The sequence below is a fragment of the Tachyglossus aculeatus genome, chromosome 16, assembly GCF_015852505.1.
Source record: "Tachyglossus aculeatus isolate mTacAcu1 chromosome 16, mTacAcu1.pri, whole genome shotgun sequence".
NCBI lineage: Eukaryota > Metazoa > Chordata > Mammalia > Monotremata > Tachyglossidae > Tachyglossus > Tachyglossus aculeatus.
In genome coordinates, this window is record NC_052081.1 from 36,504,574 (window position 1) to 36,521,776 (window position 17,203).

At 55.4% G+C, this 17,203-nt stretch overlaps 1 protein-coding gene across 1 annotated transcript in view; it reads right to left on the bottom strand.

The window, feature by feature from the left end:
* The window catches only part of TRIM8 (tripartite motif containing 8), a 39,424-nt gene that overhangs the window by 1,741 nt on the left and 20,480 nt on the right, over positions 1-17,203 (bottom strand). Inside the window, exons 2-5 of the mRNA XM_038757963.1 lie at positions 2,908-3,003; positions 2,001-2,234; positions 827-858; positions 392-507 (exon numbers count right to left, since the gene is read on the bottom strand). Coding sequence (XP_038613891.1) covers positions 392-507; positions 827-858; positions 2,001-2,234; positions 2,908-3,003 — 478 coding nt within the window. The remainder of the gene's footprint in view (positions 1-391; positions 508-826; positions 859-2,000; positions 2,235-2,907; positions 3,004-17,203) is intronic.

Genomic DNA, 17,203 nt, shown 5'->3' on the forward strand with positions numbered 1-17,203 from the left:
CACCCGCCAGCGTGGGTCTCCCAACTTCAGGCTGGACTCTGCCACTCCAGTCTTGGCTCTCGATTCAGGGTGGACTGGGGTTAGGGCACCCGGGGCTTGGGTCAGAGGGAAGTGGGAGAATCCCCAAGGTGGGCTTGTGTTCAGAATAGGGAGGTCCAGCCAAGCAGGATGGGCCCCGCCGACCTGGGGACTGATGCCCGGGCCAAGGCCCGAGGGCTGCGAGGGACAGGCTGGAGGTCACCCTCGACCCCTCCCCGTCCTTCCTGCTGCCCTTGGACCCCCAGTGGGGTCCCTCTGCCCTAAGTTGGGACCTGGCTGGGAAGTAGGGGTACAGGGGACAAGTCAGGCCTCCCCCACCTAGCCTGGGCTCTTGCCAGCAGTGGCTACTCACCTTCCAGCATCTTCCTGAGCTGCTTTTCCTTCTTGGCTATCTCATTCAGGAAGAGCTTGGAGTTCAGGTGGCCGATTTTAGGTGGGGAGAGGCTGCCTCCCGTGCAGGTCTGGGTCCTGGTTGGGGGTGGGGGAAGGAGGGGGAAGAAAGATACCCATGCTGTGAGACAGCCATCACCTCCAACCCAGAGGGCCTGGGTCCCCGGGGGAAAGCAGAGGTGTCGGGCTCTAGGCCAAGGACCCCATTCCTTCCCCACGACTATCCCATTCCTATTCCAGGAGGAATCTGGCCCATTGTCCTGAACTCTGCCCACCTGCTCTGGGGGTGCAGAGAGATGGGGGCAATGAGAGGCCGTGGAGCAGGGGAGAGGAGGCACAGGGACTTGTTAGACCCCCCACCCCCACAATAGCCAGCGAGGGAAGAGGAGTGGCTCACCTGTCCATTAAGATCTTCACGGATTTGGTGTTCTGGAAGGGGAGAGAGAAGGGGGCAGTCAGAAGAGGCAGCCCAGGAGGGACAGGGTGCCCACCTCCCAGAACCTGTTTCCCGAGACTGGGATGAGGGGAGGAGGAAGGGCTGCTCCTTCCTCCCCTCCAGCTGCCCCTGGGCCCCTCAGCACCGTCCAGCCGCTCCCTTGGTCCTGACGGACCCCCGGGCGCCCTTGCTGGGGTCCGGCCCAACGGCGCCAGCTGCACCTGGGATCATAGAGTTCACCAGACCAACGGACAGCGCCCTAGGGGACCCAATTAATGCAGGGGCCCCAGCCTCACCCCACCCTGGGGTCCACCCATAACCCAGCTGGCCACACCCCCAGCCAGTCAAACCTGCCTGGCATCTCCCCAGGACCGGCCCCGCAGACCCCAAGCTCTCCTGGGGCTGGGGAGGGCCTGCAGAGACTGGAACTTGAGAGGGAGAGGGGGTGGGCCCCCTCCCCATCCCTAGCTTTGGGGGACAGACCCTGCTCTCACTTCCCAGAATACAGGGGAAGCTGTAGCCAAGTGGCCTCCCTGATTCCTCCTGGTGGGGGTGAGGGGTGGCACTCAAACCTCTTTACCCTCAGCCCAGGAGACCCCAACCAAGTGGCTCAATGGCCCCCTCTCACTTTGCCCTGCCCCCCCCCAATTCATTCATTCAATCGTATTTATTGAGCGCTTACTATGTGCAGAGCACTGTACTAAGCGCTTGGGAAGTACAAGTTGGCAACATATAGAGACGGTCCCTACCCAACAACGGGCTCACTCCCCCAACCAGCCTTTGCCACCCCAAAGACCTGAACGAGCCACTGCGACTCCAGAAGAGTCAAAGACTCAGACCTGCCTTCTCTGCCACGCACCTGCCACGCTCCCCCTGGTAACGGGGTTTGCCCAAGGCTGCCCCATCTGAAGGATCCTCAGGGTCTCTTTTCGACCAGGGGCCCAGGACAGGACTGGGCTCCCTCTGGCCCCGGTGGCAGAAGCACAGTCTCCCGCTCGACAACCCTGCCCCGGCCACCCGCCGCTCCCAGCTGACCCGGGACGTGCCCCCCTCTCCAGCTGCCCGAGAATGAGGCAACGTGGGCAGCCGGGCCCAGGGGCCGGACTTTGGGCTCCCCGGCTCACCCCCAGCCCACCTTCATGAAGTTGATGTCCTCGGTCTTGTCAAACATGACCTGGACGGAGCTGAGGAGCTTCTTGGCCTCTTGCATGCGCTCGTTGAGGTGTAGGACCTGGGCGGCGTTCTCATTGCAGAACTTGGCCTGGGCCTTGTCCAGGATCTCCATGGTTTTCCGCAGGTCCTCGTCTAGGAGCTGGTGCAGCTTCTCGTATTGCAACCGCACCTCGTCCTTCAGCTGACTCACTTTCTCCTGGGGACATGGGGCGAGGGGTCAGGTTTGGGCCCCAGGGGGACAAGGGAGACGGCGCGGAGGAAGAGGCAGCGGGGTGGATCTGGAGCAACTTGGAGCCCACGCCGGGGACCACCCCTTGACCTCCCCTCTAGTAAGCCCATCCCCATTTTTTGGTTTAACGGTATTCGTTAAGTGCTTACCATGTGCCAGGCACCGAAGTTAAGTGCTGGGGTGGATACAAGCTAATGAGGTTGGACACAGTCCATGACTCACGTGGGGCTCACCACTTTTCTCTCCACTTTACAGATGAGGGAACTGAGGCCCAGAGAAGTTAGGTGACTTGCCCAAGACCACGCAGCAAACGAGTGGCCCAGAGTCACGCAGCAGGCAAGGGGCAGAGCCAGGATTCAAACTCAGGGCCTTTCCCCATCTGGCAAAAACCTCCTTGACCCATCCTTTGTCATAGTTATACCTGGTGGGTCCTTGTTCCTGGGGCCACAGGCAAGGGCTGGGGGCTATAGTACAGAGGAGGGAGTGGAGTGGATGCGTGTGTGACCCCCTCAACCTGGTTTCCTCCTTCTTGCCCGCTCCCTGGGGCCAATTTGTACTCCCCAAGCGCTTAGTACAGTGCTCTGCACATAGTAAGCGCTCAATAAATACGATTGATGATGATGGCAACGGGCGCGGTTACCTCCACCAGCCTCTTGTCAGACTCCAGCTTGTAGAGCTGGTCCTCGATGTCCTGCTCCCTCTCTTCCAGGCGGTCCTGCTGCTTCATCAGCATCTTCTGCAAAGGAAGGGGAAGATGAAGGCTGTCAGCCGGCTGCAGACAGGGAGGGAGGGAGGGTCTGGGGGAAGGGGAGGTGCTCAACCCGTGCACAGGCCCTGGAGAGTCCTCAGGGCCTGTGCCACCGGCTGAGCCACCGGGCTCAAGACTGGAATTGGCTAGAGCCGGTTCCCGCTGCCGTGGTGCTCCCCGGAAAAGCACTTCTGGCCACTCCCTTTAGACCGCAAGCACGTTGTGGGCAGGGATTGTGTCTATTAGATTGCACTCTCCCAAACCTTTCGTGCAGTGCTCTGCACACAGTAAGCGCTCAATAAATATGACTGATTGACTGGCCAACCCCCCCTCAGGGCCTTTGCAGGCCAGGCTCCAGCTTCCTGGCCAGAGCAAGACTCTGGCGGCTGCTGGATTCTCACCCTCCAGCCCCTGCGTCCACAGTGATCAAATAAGAATTGTGGTATTTGTTAAGCACTGTGTGCCAAGTACTGTACCAAGCACTGGGGTGGATACCGGATAAGCAGGTAGGAAAAAGGCCCTGTCCCACAGGGATCTCACAGTCTACGCAGAAAGTAGAATATCTCTTAAATCCCCATTTTACAGCTGAGGAAATTGAGGGGCAGAGAAGCTAAGTGACTTATCCAAGGTCACTCAGCAGGCTAGTGGCGGGGCTCAAACTAGAATCCCGGTCTTCTGACTCCCAAATCTGGGCTATATCCCAGCTCCGCCAATTCTCAGCTGTGTGACTTTGGGCAAGTCACTTAACTTCTCTGTGCCTCAGTTACCTCATCTGTAAAATGGGGATGAAGACTGTGAGCCCCCCGTGGGACAACCTGATCACCTTGTAACCTCCCCAGCGCTTAGAACAGTGCTTCGCACATAGTAAGCGCTTAATAAATGCCATCATCATCATCATTTCCGCAACGCCACGCTGCTTCCCCCGTGGTGACCGTCATCCCCTGGCAAGCAGAGCGCAGCTGGTGACCATCGGCACAATGTTCGGAACATGTACGGGAAGGGTCTAGTGTCCATGGGACACTGAGCCCAGCGGTCCGGTGACCCACAGTGAGCAAATCCCTTCACAGGTCTGGGCGGCAGGATAGCCACGGGCTTCCTGGGGTTCGACTGGCACCTCACCAGGCCCGGCCCAAGCCCGGCCCAGCCCGGTGTCCAACTGAGCCTCCCTCCCACCCAGGGGCAGGGGGTCACTGTGGCGACCGGGAACTCTACCCATGCACAATTCACTGTGTTTGAATCAACGGACAACCTCCCGGCAGTCATTCTGCTTGCTGCTGCCTGCTCAGTGTCCCCCGCACCGACCCAAAACCCACCGACCCAAACCCAGCTCTTTCCCCCGACAAGCCACCCTGCACTTTCTGTAGAAGTGGAGAAGTGACGTGGTCTAGCAGAAAGAGCAAGAAGCTGGGTTCTAATCCCAGCTCTGCCCCTTGCCTGCTGTGTGACCTTGGGCAAGTCACTTAACATCTCTGTGCCTCTGGTTCCTCACCTGGAAAATGGGGATTAATTACCCACTCTCCCTCCTAATTAGATGGTGAGACCCATGAGGGGTAGGGGACTGTGTCCAACCTGATTATCTTGTATCTACCTTGTGCTTGGTACATAGTTACAACTGCGATATTTGTTCAGCTCTTACTATTACTGGCCCACCGCAGGGCTGTGGAGACTGACCTCCATCCCCCCAATCTCTTTTCTTAGCAGGTTCTGGGGCTTGCAAGCTCTCTGGCTTCCCCTCCCAGGACTTCGTTATTTCTCCCCTGGAACAAGGATGGGCTGAGATCCCCCCCGCCCCGCCCCACCCTCACAAGCTTATTAGTGACCCGGATTCCCGGGCATGGCGCTCAAGTAGCACTTTTCTTCAAAGATCTCAAAGCACCTCATGAGCCGCTCTCCTGGGAAGTTCCTCTCCTCAACAGGAGAGGCAGCTGCCCCATTCTGGAATAATAATAATAACAATAATAACGGTACCTGTTAAGCGCTTACTGTATACCAAGCACCGTTCTAAGACCTGAACAGATGTTGAGCTTTACATCAGCTTTACATTTATAGCTTTGAGCTATACATACAGCACCTGTATATATGTGTATATGTTTGTACATATTTATTACTCTATTTATACATATCTATTCTATTTATTTTATTTTGTTAGTATGTTTGGTTTTGTTCTCTGTCTCCCCCTTTTAGACTGTGAGCCCACTGTTGGGTAGGGACTGTCTCTATATGTTGCCAATTTGTACTTCCCAAGCGCTTAGTACAGTGCTCTGCACATAGTAAGCGCTCAATAAATACGATTGATGATGATGATGATGATGATGATGATCAGGAGCTGCAGATTCTTCCTGAAATACCCTGGGCACCCACACTGGCTTTCACAATCGGAGGTGACCTTCAACCCCAACTCCTGGCCCCCCGGCCCCAGGCTTGTGTGACCATCACGAGGGCCGGTCCGTGGGGGCCGAGGCTGCCCTGCTGCTCCCAAAGGGCTGAAGGCCGCGTGCATGGGGAGCAGTTATGCCTCATGGACTCACGTTCAGCATCCCAAACAAGAGCCAGCTCCCGGGGGCAGCCACCCCCCGACTCCTTCCCCCCAAGCGCCTCCCCATAGGGCGGGCTAGGGCCCAAACTCAATCAATCACTGGTATCTACTGAGCGCTTACTACATGCCAAGCACTGTATTAAGTGTTTGGGAGAGTAGGATACAAAGATTTAGCAGACACATTCCCCGCCCGTAACAAGCTTACAGTCTAGAAAGGGAGACGGACATTAATATGAGTAAAACAGGCAATTAGATGAATAAAAGACAGTAATAGGTTCTGCCACATGTCTGCTGTGTGACTTTAGGCAAGTCACTTAACTTCTCTGTGCCTCAGTTCCCTCATCTGTAAAATCGGGATTAAGACTGTGAGCCTCACACGGGACAACCTGATCACCTTGTATCCCCCCCCCAGCGCTTAGAACAGTGCTTTGCACATAGTAAGCGCTTAACAAATGCCATCATTAACACACACACACACACAAAAACAAAACAAAAATAAAGACCCTTTGGTAAGCGCTTAACAAATGCCATCATTATTATTAACACACACACACACACACACACAACAACAAAAAAAAGACCCTTGCCTCAAGGCAGGTCCCAAACCAAAGCTGCATCTCCCAGGCCTTCCCAGACTGAGCCCCTTCCTTCCTCTCCCCCTCTCCATCCCCCCCCATCTTACCTCCTTCCCTTCCCCACAGCACCTGTATATATGTTTGTACATATTTATTACTCTATTTATTTTACTTGTACATATCTATTCTATTTATTTTATTTTGTTAGTATGTTTGGTTTTGTTCTCTGTCTCCCCCTTTTAGACTGTGAGCCCTCTGTTGGGTAGGGACTGTCTCTATATGTGCCAATTTGTACATCCCAAGAGCTTAGTACGGTGCTCTGCACATAGTAAGCGCTCAATAAATACGATTGATGATGATCTCCACACAACCTCCCCTCCATTGCCCCCATCAGTGGAGTGGGGGATTGGGACGCCAGGGTTCCAGTGTGGCTCCTCGTGTGCTCATTCCCATCCTCTGGAAGTTGGGGAATGAACATATCCATAGAATTCTGAATGGCAGGACCCGCCCTCTGTCAAGGCCCACTAATAGTCCGGCTTCGGTTTCCCACCACCCCCAGCCTAGGCCCAGCCCAGAAATGCTCAACACTGGCCAGCTGCACAATCCAGACAGCCTCTCCCCTCAGAGGAAACCTCTCCCCTCCCTCTGCAGCTCTCCCTTCCCATTGCCACGGCAACCTGCCAGCTCAGCTAGCTCTCCATTGGGTCTGAGGGCTCCCCCCTCTCCTCCTCCAGTCTGGGCTCCTTGGAGGGGCAAGGGGAGCAGAGGAGGCAGAGAGAACCAGCTCAAGGCTCCTCAGGCTGCCCCTAGCCCCAGAGCTGGGCGTCTGGTGCAGCAAGCAGGAAGGAAACCGGCAGCTGGGGTTTCGGCTTCTACTGACTGGGCCCCGCTCTGCCAAACCAGGCAGCTATTTTCAGCTCTGGGCCTCTTGTGAGGCCTTGGGGGTAGCTGGGGGGGTAGTGGGGGCGGCGGATGAGCCTCGGCTCTCCTCCCAGCCCACCTCCCGCCCGGACCGGGGCCTCCTCTTGACTGAGGCCTGAGAGATAGAAACCCACTGTTGGGTAGGGACTGTCTCTATATGTTGCCAATTTGTACTTCCCAAGCGCTTAGTACAGTGCTCTGCACATAGTAAGCGCTCAATAAATACGATTGATGATGATGAAGAGAAAGGAATTCCGTGAAAGGGCAATCCGGCACCTATTAGACTGTAAGCTCACTGTGGGAGGGGAACGCATCTACCAACTGTTGTATTGTACTCTCCCAAGTGCTCAGTACAGAGCTCGGCATACGGTAAACCACTGATTGACTGATTGAGAAAGATATTAAGGCTCACGCTGCCTGCTGCCCCGGTCTCCAAAGAGCTCAGTCATCCCACTGTCCCTCACGCCACAGCCCTGCCATGGAGAAGGCCGAAGCCGATCTCCTAGAAAGCCCCCCTGGGCACATGCAGCCATAACCCATGGGACAACAGGTATGCCGATGCCCTGCCACATGGGCTACTGCTCCACTGGCCCTCAGAATCCCTAAAAAGGGTATCGAGGGTGGAGGGAAATAAAGGGGAGTTTCGCTTTCCAAAGCACTTTCGCATTACTTATCTCAATATAATAATAATGGCATTTGTTAAGCGCTTACTATGTGCAAAGCACTGTTCTAAGCGCTGGATCCCCAGGGGTAAGGGAGAGGTAGGAATGACGATCCCCATTTTGCACTGGAGAAAGCTGAGGCTCAGAGATAGAGTGACTTGCCTGAGGACACACAGCTAGTCGGCCACAGACTCCGGATTGATCGCCTGCTTTCCCCTACACTTCAGAGCCATTTTTCTGCTGGCCTGGCCTGAGACAGAGACTCACAGAGGCAGAGATTCACTGGGAGACAGCAAGGAGCATTTTACAGATGGAAAAACCGAGGCCCAGGATGCCAATGACTTACCCAGGCTCACAGAGCAAGTCAGGTTTCAGACCCAAGCCCCGTAACTCCAGGCCAGTGTGTTCCGTCACCGGCCCCTCAAGCAGGGGTAATAAATACACCCGGAGTAACCCAGCACTCATTTTACACGGGCCCACCGTTCCAGCCGGTCAACGAGAAGCTCAGCATTTGTGGATGCTCCTCCTCCACCCTCTTCCTATCCCACCAGCGAACTTTGTTCGGTGGAAAATCGAAGTCCTGAAGTGGGGTTTAGGATAGGATCACGCACAGAGTAAGCATTCAGTAAATATCATTGGTTGAAGGGGTCACAGGGGCTGGGGGGATTGGAGCCGGGAAATGGGTCGGAGAGGTTTCTGGTGTACAAAAGGCACCCACCCACTCTTCCTACGTTCCCCTTAAATCAGTCCCTCGTGGGTTGGGGACTTTCCTTTTCTAAGGGTCCCTTCAGAAAAGATCCAGGAAGATGTAGCCTTCCGAGAGGGCGGCCTGGGAGTGCTGACCGGAGGGTCAGGGGAAAGGGGTGTAGCCGAAGGGCCTGATCCAGCGCTGATCAGCGCTTAGAACAGTGCCTTGCGCATAGTAAGTGCTTAATAAATGCCTTATTATTATTATTATTATCCAGGATTCCAGGATGGGGTTCCCCCTTTCTTGCCAAAAGCGGTAGCTGCAGGATGAAGGGAGGGGGAGGGATGGAATGGGTTTGCCTTGGAGTATGTGTGTTATTGGGGGAGATGTGAGGGAAGAAACCTCAGAGAGGAGGGGGCCTGTCCCTCCAACTCCAGGCCACCCAGGCAGCCAAGGACAAGAGTTGGGGATGGAACCCCGGAGTCCTGGCTCCCAGCCCAGGTTGGCAGCATATCCTGGCCTTCCTCACAACCGCGGGGCAGGGCAGTGGGGGTGGACGGCGAGCGGGGGGCATCCCTGATGGAGGTTCAGGCAGACGCCTCAGGCCCCAGCTTGGGGCAGGGCCCAAAACCTTGGCTGGAGAAAGACGGGAGTAATGTAGGCCACAGTCCTCCACCCGCAGTCCGGTTACCCGGTCCAGGTCTGCGTGAGGTCTTGGGTGGGGAGGGTTGGGGAAGGGAACGGCGTGTGTGTGAGAGAGAGAAAGCGAGAGAGTGGTAGGGGGGTGGGGGTGCTGGCAGGAGAGAGACGATAGGAAGGAAGAAGAGAAACAGGATCAGCAGCCAGGCCTTGAGTTTTGCCTGAACCTGTGCATAGGTACACATGAACATATGCATGCATGCACGCACACATAGACACACACTCTCCTTCTCTCTCCCCCTCTTCCTCTCTGGGCAGCAGGGCTGGGCCTGCCACTGTTTACTGAGCTGATAGCCGGGGCGGCCATGCAAACAAAGGCAGCGGTCCCCAAGCCAGCCTCCCTCCACACCTGCCATCCCAGATTCCTCTGATCCCCCACCCCCTTCACCCCTGCCCAGCTCCCAGCTGCTGCCGCCTCCCTGGCTCGGGAGCCCAAGGCTAGATGTGGGGCCAGGGCTGTGGGTGAACGCAAGGAGGGGGCAGGACTTGAGGCCCCCCAGGTGTCCCCTGCCCGTCCGCAGGGCGAGGCACCTCGGGGCAAAGGCAGAGGCTGGCTGCCCGGGAGGACCTGTTCTCTGCCAGGCAGCAGAAAAGAGAGAGGAGGTGGTGGCGGCGGCTGTGGGGAAGGAAGGGTGGGAGGTTTTCTGCTCTGGCTTTCCCTAAAGGGAGAGGAGCCTTCGGGCTGCATCTGCCTCACTCCCTCCAGGCCTGAACAATCGGCCTTTTCTTTCCTCCAGAGACCTTTGCCCCATAAACTTCTGGCTCCCGCGTCCCAGGTCCCTGGCCCACCAGTCCCAGAGGCCAAATCCTGCCTCTCCCCTCTAGCAGGCTCTCCTCCACCAGGCCGCTCCATGGGGGCTCCTGGCCCTGCCCAACCTCTCAGTTGCAGGGATATGGGGCAGGAGGCGCAGAAGCCCAGTCAGTCAGTCGTATTTATTGAGCCCTTACTGTCTGCACAGCACTGTACTAAGCGCTTGGGAGAATATATTACAATAAACAGACACGTTACCTGCCCACAACAAGCTTACAGTTCAGGTTGAGATGACCCAAATCCCACACTCCCAGGGGCTAAGGACCCAAGAAGGGAGGTGGCCCCTCTCATCTTAACCAGTGGGAACTGGAACTCCGAAGGCACAACTGTACCCGCCGCCGATTCCCCTTAGCCACCTGGTCCTACCCCTCCAGCCTGGGTGCTGGCATCCACCCCCATGCCTCGGGCTGAGGGGTGGGAGGGAAGACACCTTCCCACACCTGGCTGGTGATAAGCCCCACACCTGGCTGGTGACGTCCTACCCTCCCCTGGGAACTGAACCTCTTCCTTCCCCAGCCAGTCCAATTTGCGTCCCCAGTTCCCTCTGCGGTGAGGGTAGCAGCCTCCGGGGCTCGAGGCCTCATGACACAGTCTACATGGTGGCTGGGGGCGGGGGGTGGTGTATGTGTGTGCACATGTACGTGCACACACACATGAGGGGAGAGTTAATTGGCTGGAGCCCCAGAGCACAGATTTCTATGGATTCATGTCTCTACATGCAAATTATCCCAATAATTCAGGTCCAAACAAGCGCTGGGGCCTCAGCCTCAGCCAGCCAGATTAGCACATGTGCTCTGAGGTCCCAAGTTATCCTTCCCTCCGGGCACCAGCTTGGCACACTGCTCCATGACTTGAGGAGAAGTCCCCCCGGCCCCAGAGCACAGATTTCTATGGATTCATGTCTCTACATGCAAATCATCCCAATAATTCAGGTCCAAACAAGCGCTGGGGCCTCAGCTAGCCAGATTTGCACATGTGCTCTGAGGTCCCAAGTCATCCTTCCCTCAGGGCACCAGCTTGGCACACTGCTCTGTGACTTGAGGAGAAGTCCCCCCCACCCCGGGGAGAGGCATCCCCAGAGCCAGATTCTGGGGCTCCCCCTCGCCCAGATGCTGGGGGTAAAGTGACTCAGCCCTTGTCCTGTTGTGAGTCAGAACCAGCACCCCCCAGGCTCTACTGGGGCCACCCACCCTCCCTGTGGGATCCCAGGCCCCAGGCCACACGCTCCTCCGCGTTCACACTTCCACCCACCCTCTTCCACCCCTGCGGCACCCCCCCGCAACCCCAGCTCCAGGCTGAGCAGCTGCCTCTTATGTTTAAACTCGATACATGGGCAGGGTAAGCGCCCCAGAGAAAGAAATTAATAATTAAACTGAAGCGGGAGCTAAAACCCTATTACACTGTCAAGCCCGAGAGGGTGAACCCCAAACCAGAGAAACCCGTCTTGGAACTTTGCATATTGGCAAAGAAATGCTGATGTTCAACTGCTGCTGCTGGATGGGGGCGGGTGGGGGGGTGGTGGTAATCCCTTTAGCAGACTCGAAAATCACCACAGACAGAAACAGAGATGCAGAGAAAATGACATAAAAAAATCCTTGCTTGAAGGAGAAAGGGCCGTTCCTCCCTTTTTGGGATCGGTTGTTCTCGGCGATTCTAAAGGCCTAGATTATTGTCTTTATGAATTCTGTAGTCCAAATGTGCTGGAGAGACTCAAGAACACCAGCTGTTCTCACCGCCCTGCCAACCTTTCTCTGGATGCAGCAGTCACATGGGGAGGGGGGAGGCAGGAACCACCTCTCCAACACTGCTTCGCTGGCTGCACTGGCAGACAGGATGTTGGGAGGGAGGGAAGGAGGAAGGGGGTTTGTTTCTGTCTCCTGGATCCCACCCCAAGCCACCCTCCGAGTTCAGACAGGCACGGTGGGAATGGGATGCGGAAGCCCACAGGCCCCACCCCCACCCCGGAGGTAACTGTGTGGCTTTCCAGCAGAACCTGGCCAAGTGAGGGAAAACGGCAGAATCTCCTGGAGTTTAGTAGCCAACGAGGCAGGGAACATTCTCCATTCCGGATACTTCCTGGCAGCAGGGATGCAGCAGACCCGGGCAGCGGCTTCCTCCCTATCCGGCCCTAGCGCTGGTGGGAAGAGGGACTTTAAAAAGCCTCCCCCCTTCCCATCCCAGAACTCGAAAGACACAGCTGGAAATCCCGCCTGGCAGAAGGGAAGTCTGAGACTTCCAAACTCCATTCCAAGCAGGGGCCAAACCAGCCGAAACCCAGAATGGGGGATGCATTGGGGGCGGCTCCAGCTTGGCCCCTGGGTCTGCCTCACTTTGCCTCAAGTCCCACCAGCTACCCCAACCCTCTGGTTTCGGGAGGACTGTCCTCTGACCCCAGCTCTGGCTAACTGGAACCAAAATGGTGGTGGCGGCTTCTGCTCTCCGCTTCCCTGGACTCCAGGCCTTTCAGCTTTGCCCCTTTGCACCCTCTTCTACCACACTGCCCTGCAAGAAGGGGACGGATCTAGGATTTCTTGCTTCGGGACAAAAGGACACGGTTGTTAGGACATCTCCAAGAGAAGGCGGTGCTGGATCTAGTCCGCTGCTTAGAACAGTGCTTGGCACAGAGTACAAATACCACAATTATTATCACTGTAGATCTCAGAGCCCTGGAGCCAGGGCTTCTTTTCCTAAAGGCTCAGACAGGGAGCCCAAGGGAGCAAAAGAGGAGGAGGCCGGATTCTCCCAGGTGCTTAGTACAGGGCTCTGCACGTAGTTAAACGTTCAATAAATGCCACTGGTGATGATGATTCACTGAGGAGGGGGTGGAACAGGAAATAGGTCTCTTAGCTACCCAACTGGCCACTAGGGTGTCTCCAGGTTTATAATAATAATAATAATAATGATGGCACTTATTAAGTGCTTACTATGTGCAAAACACTGTTCTAAGCACTGGGGAGGTTACTAGAGAAGCAGCGTGGCTCAGTGGAAAGAGCCCGGGCTTTGGAGTCAGAGGTCATGGGTTCAAATCCCGACTCCATCACATGTCTGCTGTGTGACCTTGGGCAAGTCACTTAACTTCTCTGAGCCTCAGTTACCTCATCTGTAAAATGGGGATTAAGACTGTGAACCCCACATGGGACAACCTGATCACTTTGTATCCCCCCAGTGCTTAGAACAGTGTGTTGCACATAGTAAGCGCTTAACAAATGCCAACATTATTATTATTATTATTATTATTATTATTATTATTACAAGGTGAGCAGGTTGTCCCACGGGGGGCTCACAGTCTTAATCCCCATTTTACAGATGAGGGAACTGAGGCACAGAGAAGTGACTTGCCCAAAGTCACACAGCTGACAATTGGCGGAGCCGGGATTTGAACCCATGACCTCTGACTCCAAAGCCCGGGCTCTTTCCACTGAGCCACGCTGCTTCTCTATGCCCCTCAGCTGCCTTCCTGGGCTCCCAGTTGTTGCTCAACCGCTAGCCAACCAAAACGGTCTTTTCTCCCGAATCCAGACTTCTTGGGACCCAGCCAAATCAGGCCACAGCCACCTGCCCTTCACCTAGCCCTGAAATAATAATTGCGGTATTTGGTAAGTGCTTACTATGTGTCAAACTATACTAAGCACTAGGATAGATACAGGATAATCAGGTCCCACATGGGACTCACAGTCTAAGTAGGAGGGAGAACAGGTATTGAAACTCCATTATGCAGATGAGGGAACTAAGACACACAAAAAAGAGACTTGCCCAAGGTCACACAGCAGACAAGTGGTGGAGCTGGGATTAGTACCGTGGCGCAGTGGAAAGAGCTCGGGCTTTGGAGTCAGAGGTCATGGGTTCAAATCCCGGCTCCACCAATTGTCAACTGTGTGACTTTGGGCAAGTCACTTCACTTCTCTGGGCCTCAGTTACCGCATTTGTAAAATGGGGATTAAGACTGTGAGCCCCCCCATGGGACAACCTGATCACCTTGTAACCTCCCCAGCGGTTAGTACAGTGCTTTGCACATAGTAAGAGCTTAATAAATGCCATCATTATTATTATTATTATTACCCAGGCCCGTGTACTTTCCACTAGGCCATGCTGCTCCCCAACCAACCAACCCTCCACTAGAAAAGAAGCAGTTTAGAGACTGTTCCTCCCGTACAGCTCTGCACACTTGCAGGCCCACCTACCTTCCTCCCATTGTTGGGTATGCATACCCACCACTGAGCATCTGACGCAGAGAAATCTAGCTGGGGAGGGGTGGGAGGGGGAGAAAGAGAAGGGGGAAAACTGGGCCCAAAACACTGGAGTCAGCTCCTACTTGATCTGGCCAATCAGTCAGTGGCATTTACAGAGCGCAGAGCACTGTAATAAGCACTTCGGAGAATACAATAGAATTGGCAGACCTGATTCCTGTCCCCAAGGACACTGCCAGGTGCACCAGAGCTCTCAAGCTCCTAGCCCTGCCCCTCCTCCATCTTGCAGAAAAAGTGTGCGTGGAGGGATCTTTCCCTTCTCTCAAGAGCCCTTGGCTGGGCTTTTTGTAAACCCCAGGGTCTACTGCAAAAGTCTCTGGGAAAGACGGGGGAAAGAAGGTGAGGCACTGAATGGGATGGCCTTCTAGTTCTGCCATGCCAACTGCTTACATTATCTCCTTATTTCATTCATTCATTCATTCATTCATTCAATTGCACTTATTGAGCGCTTACTATGTGCAGAGCACTGTACTAAGCGTTTGGGAAGTACAAGTCGGCAACATAGAGAGACGGTCCACTGATTGCTTTGGTTCTTATTATTTGTAGCTAGGCTCTTACTCTTTTACATCTTGGAGGTTTGGAAAGGCTCTGTGTATCCCTCCTATCATTATCATCATCAATCGTACTTATTGAGCACTTACTGTGTGCAGAGCACTGTACTAAGCACTTGGGAAGTACAAGTTGGCAACATCTAGAGACAGTCCCTACCCAACAGTGGGCTCACAGTCGAAAAGGGGGAGACAGAGAACAAAACCAAACACGCTAACAAAATAAGAGTAAACCTCTCGGACGGTAGGGATTGGCCTTTCTGTGTACGGAGGAGTGCATGGCAGGCAAAGAAAGAGCTCAATGGCCCAGAAGACCCAAATCCAGATTTTTCTACCCCCACTCGAGTTCTCAGCCGTGTTTAAAAGCTCTTGGGTCCGCCTGAAGACCCAGGTTTGCGTGGGCGGCGGGAAGGAGAGCGGGCCAGGGAACTGTGCGGCATAAACACTGGTTCTCCCCCACAGCTGGAATCCCAGGGGGTGGTAGCTGCCATTGCCGCCCTGGCGCTGGCACTGTGCTGAGGCCCCTGGCTGGCCTCAGACAACCGGGCCCTTGGATTTGGCCATCTTCTCGGCTCTCCACATCACGTCAGAAGGGCGGCCGGCAGGCCACCACTCGGCTCAAGCTTGTGGGAGTAACAGGGTGAGGTGGGTAGAGCGGGCCTTGCCTTACCCTGGCCACCGGCTGGGAGGAGGTGCAGGGGGCAGCAGTTACCTCAATTCACAGTACCCCACCCCGCCCCGCTCAAGCTCAGGAAACACAGAGAGGAAAACCCAGTTCTGACCCACCCAAGCTCCAAGCCCACACCGCTGGGTCCCGGGCCCAAGTGCTCCAGGGCGAGGCGGATAGGCAGCCTCTGTCCCTGCTAACAAAGGGCCTGCAGAGCAGGCCAAAGCCACGTGACCCAGGCCCGCTGCCAGGGCGCCGGCTGATTTATCTGAGGCCCCGATTGGGGTTGAGGCGGGGAGGGAGGGGGGCGGCGGCGGCGGGACGACAGTGCATCATCTCCCCCACCACCCCCTCCGCCCCCGGAGCGGGGAGACTGGGGATGGGAGGTGGCCGGGATGCGGGCGATGACATGAGGGATGACTGGACCAGGCAGGAGCCTACGGTTTTCTGAGCTGGGGCTCCCGGAAGCTCAGCTGTCACCACGGCAACAGCCACCGTGGCCTCCTTCGGCCCCAGCCCACGTGACCAAGAGACTCAGTTGCCGGGACAGCAGGTTGGCGGCGGGGCGTGTGGTTGTGGTGGGGTGGACCGAAGTGGGATAGGGAAAGGGAGCAGCAAAGAGTGGGGGGAAGGAAAAGAAAGGTCAGATGTCCTGAAAAACAAAAAAAAAACCCGCCCAAAAAAAGCCCCTCCAGTAGTTCTAGCTTCCCGGTCTCTGGAAACACCCAGAAGTTGAAAGTCCTTGCGGGACGGGTCACTGCAGGTGGATGGAAAGGACAGAGGCAACTTTGTGGTCTGGTTTGAAGGAAAACTCAGAGATATGAACTTGAGGAAACTGGCTCGAGGAGAAAGGGGCTGAGGGGGAACAGGCCAGGTCACATGTGGGTACATGTCTCAGGGGCCAGTGGAGGGGGTAGACCCCAAAAGGAGAAGGGAGAGGAACAATCTAGGAACTGTCTTGCAATGGTCCCAGAGGGGAACCAAATGGAAAGCAGGCTGCTGAGCCTGCCAAGAGAAGACAGTGTGGGCCTGGGTTGTGCCCTGGCCTGAGGCTTGGGCCCTCACCCTTCTCCTGGATCTCGGCTTCTCCATTTTGGAACAATCAATGCTCCAGTCTGCACCTTCCCTCCGAAGAACCGGAAACAACAGCCTCAGCCCACAGTCTCATGCCTCCCTTCTCTTTCCTTGTGAAGAAAGAAGCAAGTCACCACCACCCCCATTTTCCAGAACTCTCAGGCTTGTGGTGGGGAAGTAAACCAGAGGAAGCAGTGAAAAAGGAACCAAGTCTTCCCGAACCCAGTCCAACTCCCGATCCGCTGTCATAACAGCTCTCCAGCTTGTCCTGGGCAGAGTTGTGCTCCCCAAAAATCAGCCCTACCAGCGGAGCCCTTTGGCTTCTCAGGGAGTGAGAAAAATATGCTGGCTATTTCTTTTATAGAATTATAAAGAAGCAGCATGGCCTAGTTGATAGAGCACAGGCCTGCGAGTCAGAAGGACCTGGATCCTAATCCCAGCTCTGCCACTTTTCTGTTGTGTGACTTTGGGCAAGTCACTTCATTTCTCTGTGCTTCAGTTACCTTATCTGTAAAATGGGGAATAAGACTAAGAGCCCTATGTGGGACCGGGACTGTGTCCAACCCGATTATCTCGTACTGCTCCAGCGCAGTAAGCACTTAAATACCAGAATTATTCTTATAGTCTTCGGGTCTAATGATATACGTTGGGGTTGATAAACGGTGGTCCTTACTTGCAAGAGTGGGAGAGAAAGTGGGATGGAATTTAGGGGCAGAGCAAGACAAGGCCAACATGGGCTGGGGCACCCTAAAAAGAGTGG